A 7,380-nucleotide genomic window follows, 5' to 3' on the forward strand; every position below is an offset into this window, starting at 1 on the left:
TGATAGGCCTGCTGGGGGCTCAGGTTTACGACTCTCACCGGAGCCACCAGCCCTTCCTCCCGGCCGATGGTTATTGAGATGCACCTGGGGAAGCGTGGGTTGCATCACACCAGAGCAGACCCGGGACCTGGGGCAGCATCAGGAAGGAGTGGCACGCAGGGGCCTCCCCCGAGTCCGGTGTCATGCCTGGTCCACTGTGGGCACTCCGCTGTTGAACGGAGGACGGTTGGAAGGGATGGAAAGAACTCAGAGGAAAGGAGGACTGTAGCCTCAGGCACAGGACACCTGACCTGGGGAAGAGGGGGACTTGCCCCCACCAAATCCACAGGCCTCTTCCTCCCTGGGTCTCAGCCTTTCCATGTCGCAGAGACAACCCAGAGGCTCTGGAGGCCCCAGGCATCCCCCTCACCACTTCCTGAAACTGACACCTGGGGTCCCCCAGCCCTGCTCCCTCTTCCACTCTTGACTGGTGAGGGGGATGCCTGGGGCCTTTCATTGCAGCGTCGCCTCTGGGTGAGACTGAAGGAGCCTCTCAGTGCAGTGTTTCCTGAGAGAAGCGGTTGCGGGAAGCGGAGGAGCGGGGGCGCACAGAACAGGAGCATCGAAGTCGGAGGGACTCAGAGATACGTGACGAGGGGAAGGGAGCGAGCGAGCCCCCGGGAGCGGTCTCCCAGAAGGCAGAGAGGCCGGGCGTGCGCCCGAGGGGCTCAGGGACTGGGGAAGGGACCTTGATGCCCACTTGGATATGAAGAAACAGGCTGTGAGATGGGGAGCGTCCAACAGCTCCCTTCCCATTCACAGGAGCCTTTTATTTTCCTTTCTTAAACATTGTTAAGCACAGCTGATTGACCCCAATATAAATCCTTTACATTTGGCGAACTCCACCCAGCGTGAGCTCCAGCCTGGCCCTCGTGGACTTCCGTGCTCTCACCAGCACCACCTCGACGCCAGTCACCCAGGCGTGCCAGCGCGTGGACAGCACGAACTCCTTCCTTCCCCTCATGCCCCCCGGCCGGCTCCCCACCAGGTTCTGGCCCCACGTCCCCTTCTCCGCCCTTCCTGCTGCAAACTCGGCTTTCCCTGCCACTCAGGCTCACCTCTCTGCCTGCCTGAGTGATGGAAACCCCGTAACCGCCCTTGGTGAGCTAACGCAATTCCCGCTCGGCTCAAGAACCTGGGGGCTGCCGGGGGCTTCTCGTCATCTGAGTGACAGCAAAGAGGGGACGGCCGAGACCGGTCCCCACTGATAGGCGGCTCCATACCGTCAGTGCCCAAAGGAGAGGAGAGGCCTCTGGGAGCAGAGGGCGCCCTGGGACTAGGCTGGGGGTGCAGCGGAACCCAGCGGTTCGGCCTCACCTCTGCAGGCTTTCAGCGGGAGAGCAGCTGCACCCACCGTTTGACCTGCCTGTGTCCCCTCACGTGGGCTCAGGCGTGTGGCCTCCTTCAATAAAAACCTTTTAAAATGACTCTGGCTTTGTCTCTGCTTTTCCTGTGCAGGCCCAGGGGGTGCCCGGTGCCTCCCTCCCCTCCCCTCCTACTTTGGTTCCTGCTCCGAAGAGAACGATAAAACTGTTTTCGGGAGAGGAGAAGCTTCGGCTGCAGAACAGCTCCAACTTCCTGGGGACCCAGACAGTCTTTAACCAGGAAGGCCGCACGCAGATCAAAGGGCCTTGGCCAATCTTGCTGTCAGATGGGTGGGGTGGGGGCGCAAGTTACCAGGCGAGAAGCAGGCCATCACCATCACCCTGTCACACGACCAAAGCAGGGCGGCATAGGAGAGCACCTGCGGTTCCCTAAAAGGCCCTGGGGACAACACTGGCTGTCCCCCAAGTCACTTTCTCATTACCAGGTGGAGAACTTGGAAAGGATCCATGTATTAAAAGCCAGACAAAATGAAAGCTTTCTCCACATTCAGGCAGGACCAAGGTCTTCCCTGGACGAGCTGGGCAACCAAGCTGCTCAGCACAGACAGTGTGGGTGCCACTCCATGCCGCTGAGGCGGCTCTGAGGAAATGTCAGGTCAGACTTTCCTCAAGACAGACCAAGGGAAATATGTGGTGCTGGCCTCTAGAAGAACCAAGCTTCCGTTCCTGTGGAAATCAGAGAGGGGGTGAGGGGGTGAGTGTGTGTGCGCGCGTTGTGTGCGTGCACGTGCGTGTATGAAGTTAACGTCCACAGAAAGCTTCCTCTGCTGGGGGTGAACAGGGGGAGGGTATGATAAAGCAGGGCTTTTCCTCTGGCAAAGTCACTCTCGTCCTATTGGGTGCCATGGAGTGGTGGGAGATACAGACCAGGCCGGCAGGTGCCCGGAGCTCGACGACAGCAGACAGGTCACGGCGGGCGAGGGACCACCAAGTGGGGCTTGGATGCGTTTCCCCGGCAGTCCACATATTCGTAGCTCTGGAAGACCAGCTGCTCTGAATGGCTCAGGTAGGAACAGGTCAGGGTGCCCCTGGAGAGGAAACAGGGCTTTATTCTTTTTTTTTTCCACCCCAAAAAACACACCCGTTTTATTCTGAAGATTACAGAACTTGAGCCTTGACCCCTCCCAGCTTCCACTTCCACCGATCTAAGGATCTGCAGTTGGGGTAGGAGTGAGGGAAGGAAGTAGGGAGGCGAGGGGAGAGACCTGGTGGCGGCAGAGGAAAGGAGTAAGACGGCGGCTGGAGAGCGCCCGCCCCCAGGTCTGCGCTTCACCGTCTTTACTCCTCCACACCACAGGGGTCTGGGAAGAAGAGGAAAGCCCTGGCCCTGCTCCGCTCTCTGGGGAGGGCTGGCTTCCTCAGACCAAACCCGGCCCTTCCTTCTGCTCCCCACTCTGCCGAGGCACGTGGGACAGCTGCCCCCCTCCCAGGGTTCCGGGCAGATCTGTGGCTGTCACTGTCAGTGGCTCATAAGCAAGGTGGGCCTTAGGGGAGGGGCTGGACCTGCTACTGACAAGAGCCGACACAGACTCACGGATTCGCTGCGATGACTCTCCTCCCACGGGGTGGGGGGTAGAAGTGGGAGAGGGTACCAGGGCTCCAAGCCCTACTTACTGGATGTGCAGAAGCACGTGGTGGACTTTGATTTTCAGCCAGGTACAGATCTTGCTGAGGGAGACAGAGAGAGAGAGAGAGAGAGAGAGAGAACCCGGGCCCACGTCTCACACACTGAGCAGCCCGTCAGACAGCTCGGAGGAGACCTGCCGGCCCAGCCCCCCTCGCCTCCTTTCCATCAGGGGCCCCACGTGCCACCCCCACCCCTTCCCCCTCCCTCTGCCCAAGGTGAGCATGTCGCCCCTGCTGCAATATCACTCCTCCAACCCCCACTGGTTTGGCCCAGGCACGGGCTGGCCTCTTCCTCAGTAGAAAACGGTGAGTCAGGCTGAAGAGCCCAAAGGTCATATATCGTAAGTAGGAACCAGATTCTAGCCTGGTTTTCATTCCAGTCCAGGTCCAAACAGGCAGAGGCTGGGGACCCTGAATGCCTGTACATTGCAGTCTTGGCCACAAGAGTGCAGGCCACACGCTGACTGCAGGGTTTGCTGAGCAATCCGAACGTCTGGTGGGAATTCAAACTGGGTTTCCAACCAGGAAAGAGGCTCAGGGAGAAGGGATCAAGGGCTACTCACTATGTGTTTTCATCCCATATCCTGTTGGCTACTGTATGAAACATCTGTCGACCAAACAGGTACAGGGTCAGCCCCAACTCCAGCCACCCGCGTCCACACACCCGTGGGCAGGTCTGGCCAGCAAGAGGGAGTCACCTGCTCACTGGCCAAAGGGCCGACGTGGAGGAGGAGGCTGTCGGAGACCTGCCCCACCACGAGGGACAGGTGCAGCACCTCACTGGTCAGCTGGGTCACAGATGGGGTAGTAGTTGTTACTGGAGACGCTCAAGATACTCTGGGGAGGAGGACAGGGGAAGGAAGGGGTTAGGGTGGCGCCAGCCCTGGCAAGAAGAAGTCCAACGGTTTCAAAACCCCGCAGCCTGACCGAGCCCCACCCCCAACGTGGGCCGCAGCGGCCGAGGCCCCCGTGCCAGGAGCCCATCGGAGGGGCTCTTAATGGCCAGGGGTCCCCTTTAACTAAGACGTTAAGCGGGCTCAAAATCCGGTCTCACCCTGCAAGCCTCTCCCCGTTCAGTCCTGCCCACCCAGGGAGTCTCAGGCACACCACCCCGACTGCACCCGGTGACTTATGGCTCTGGCGTCAGTTCTAACCCCTCACAGGTCCAATCCTGCACAGTCTGTTAGGGGGCTCATGGCTGCTCCTGCTTCTCCCCAGCCCTCTGACATCCTCTGGGTGCCATAAGATCCCTGGCTACCGATGCCCAGGGTGAGGACACTGGACAAGGGCTACAGAGGAGTGCTGCCAGGAAGGTGGGGTCGGAGACCAGGGGCACAGGCACCCACCCACCGTTATATTGAGGTGGATAGCGGCCTCGCCAACAGTCACCATGGAGGAGTTGAGGCCTACAGGCCGCACGGCGATAGTCCGGGGAAACAGGAAAAAGACGATGAGGGATGAGGTCACCAGGCAGATGAACACTGCCAGGAACACGGAGAGCTTCCTGTGGGAAAACAGGACCCGGGGCAGAGGAGTGGAGAAGTCTGGACACCAAGGCGGCCCGGGCCGGGGGCGTTCAGACACTCTTCTCTCTCTATATAAGGCTCTCCTCCGAGCCGCCCCCCCCCCACACACACACAACTGTACACTTAGCTCCCCAGATGCGGAGGGCCGACCTAGGCCCAGATGTGGCCCAGAGTGGGTAGGAGCACCGGATTGAGAGGCTGGCAGCCCGGCTTCCATTCCCAGCTCTGTGTACCCACTGGCCCAGCAACTCTGAACAACCCGCTCAACCGCCCGAAGCCTCAGTTTCCTTGTCTATAAAATGGGGATAATTGTACCCACCTCATACAATCTGTTAGGGGCTAATGCATGACAAGGCACCAATCCCTGGCCCGGGCACATAGCCAAAGGCTCGACCAACGCTAGCTATTCTCACTGGAAGAAGTAAGCCCACGTGAATTCTGACAGTTCTGAACTTTAATATTCATATTCAGAACAAGACATCATCTGTCCATCTAATTCAAAATCGAGATATGCATTAAAGAGAGAGCACCTCGTTAGCATTTCCTAAGGGGCCCTGCCAGATTCGGCTTCTGGTGCACTGGTGGGGGCAGGCTGGGTGGTGGCTCCCCCACGGAAGCTGAGGACCCGGGGAGGAGGTTGCAGGGATCTATGTCAAAGGACCCAGATGACAAACAGGGTCGTGGGCCCCCCAGTGACACTCAGGGCTGCCTCCTCTGAGGTTCTCAAGTGTCCCAGAACACAGAGCAGCTGGTTTCCCGTCTCTACGGGGGAAAAGAACAAGCAGGTCTGAGCTGCCGTAGCAAAGGAAGTTCTCAGGAGAAATCACTTCCCCAAACCAGCTGCAACCACAGCCACTCCCTCCCTCCTGGAAGGCCTTGCAGAGTCAAGAGGTCCTCTCTGTCCTCAAAAGGGAGCCACGCTTCTTGGAAGCAGTGATGCTCAGGACACCAAGAGGCCTCAGGTGGCATCTGCTGTGCCCCGAGCTTCTTACACTAGGACAATCCTTGGAGACAGGGAGCTAATGCCAACGTCTGAGGCCAGCGAGGCTCAGGCTTTCTGGGGGAGGACCAATGGAGAAGAACTGGGGTGGGGGGGAAGGGGGACTGGGGGAGACAAAGAGGAAGAGCCCGCAGGGGCAATGCCTACAGAGCTGGGATAGGAAGAGGGGCTTACGTGTGCCTGGGCTTCAGCCTCTGGTCCCCATAGGGGATGAGGGCCACCAGCTGCTTCTCCACTTCTGTAGAAAGAGGGTGAGAGGGAGGGCCAAGAAGTGTCCATGACAAACGTTTCCTGTGCCAGCCTGCCAGAAGCAGCCCTCCATCCCACAGAGCACTGTCAGAAGCATGCCACCTCTGCCTCAGAGCAGGACTGGGGATACCGGGCTGTTGGCTGCTCAGCTTGGCCATCTCTAGAATGGAGGCGCGAGATGTTCATTAACAGGTGTGAGGAATTCCTGCACGTCACCACCAATCAGGGAAGCCCGATTTCTTTGGAGACGTCACTGTAACTTCCTGAATCCTAAGGCAGTGCTGCTAAGAGAGCAGAGAGGCTGGGAATCCCCTGGGTTTGGGAGGTACAACCAGGGCAGGAGGGGGTCTCTGCAGCGAGCCCGGGGGAGGGTTAGCGTCTCCCTGGCTGGCCTTGAAACTCGGGGACTAGGAGCTGGGAGACCCAACCCCATCCAAGGAGACTCAGAGGGGCCTGGCACTGGCCAGCTGGCTGCAGAGAGCTGTTCCCGGATCCCAGGCGACTTCCAGAGCCTGGGGCCACTCACCTCGAGGGATCTCCCCACTGCCCTGGCAGGTGGGACAAGTCACAAAGCTGACACCGGCAGCCCTTTCACGAGGCACACAGGAACAAAAAGCCTTGCTGCTGGTGGTGCTGGAGTAGCTGGCAGCCTTGCTGCCAAAGGCTGGGGCGGAGGGCAGGATCGACTTGTTCTCATCCTCCCGGGAGCCCAGCTGGGAGAATGGCTCACCCATTGCTCAGGGGTATGGTTCACTGATGAGAGAAGAACAACGTTCAGTTAGCACTGACTGGGGGTCCCTCTGGCTTTAGGCTCTTGAGATTGGCAAGGAGCCCCGCCACAATTTCAGCAAGCTCAAGCCTAAGGAAGTGAGGCTGTGGAAATGCGAGCAGTCACACACGACTCTTGCATCAGGAATCTCCATGCATTTCAACTCTTTTCTTTTCTTTTTTATTGTAGGAGAGCTCAGTCGGCCTACAGGAGGGAAAAGCAAAGCAGAAGTTATTTCACTTTAAGGGACTTTCACAAGTGAAAGGCAGAGCGCTTAATTTTGTTCTGGAAAAGCTGCTGAGCTGTCATTCACTGCAAGGGAAGGAAGTTAGATAGGTCTTGGGGGCAGCAGCCAGGAGAGCCCCTCCATCCTCTGCGACAAGATGACTCTGAACGTGTCTCCAGAGCACCCGGGAAAGAAACGCCCGAGGTCTCCAGCCTGGGTGTGGGAGGAGAGTTTCCATTCCCGAGCCTGGACAGGTGCTGGCGTAATAGGAAGGCAGGGGTTCTTCGGGACAAGAAAAGAAAAAGGAGGCTAGGCTGGCCACAGGTGTGGCTAAAAACCCTAAAATGATTGTGGAGGGGAGCACAAACCTCTTCCGCCTGCTTTCCGGGTTGGGGTGGGAGAGCATGTCTGGGGGAGGGTGGTAGCAATTTCAGGCTCAGTCCCTCACCAGGACGAGTCACAGCTAACTCCAGATCCTCCCCAAAAGACCGGTGGCAAATGAGTGGGCAAGGTGAGCCGAACTCAGACCTTCGGGGCTTAAAATAAAGGAAGCCTCACCT

General features: G+C 58.5%; 1 protein-coding gene across 1 annotated transcript; it reads right to left on the reverse strand.

Moving 5' to 3' along the window:
* Positions 1–744: 744 nt before the first annotated feature.
* LOC308607940 (transmembrane protein 106A-like) lies at positions 745–7,151 on the reverse strand. Its single transcript, XM_081220386.1, is given in 9 exon segments — positions 745–2,090; positions 2,292–2,452; positions 3,039–3,092; positions 3,614–3,657; positions 3,749–3,848; positions 3,850–3,887; positions 4,401–4,554; positions 5,751–5,814; positions 6,352–7,151. Coding segments are annotated over 8 exon segments (783 nt in total). The 5' UTR covers positions 6,560–7,151; the 3' UTR covers positions 745–2,090; positions 2,292–2,331.
* Between the last annotated feature and the right edge of the window lie 229 nt (positions 7,152–7,380).

This window comes from Mesoplodon bidens, assembly GCF_964165515.1.
Source record: "Mesoplodon bidens genome assembly, chromosome: 19".
NCBI classification, from domain to species: Eukaryota; Metazoa; Chordata; class Mammalia; order Artiodactyla; family Ziphiidae; genus Mesoplodon; species Mesoplodon bidens.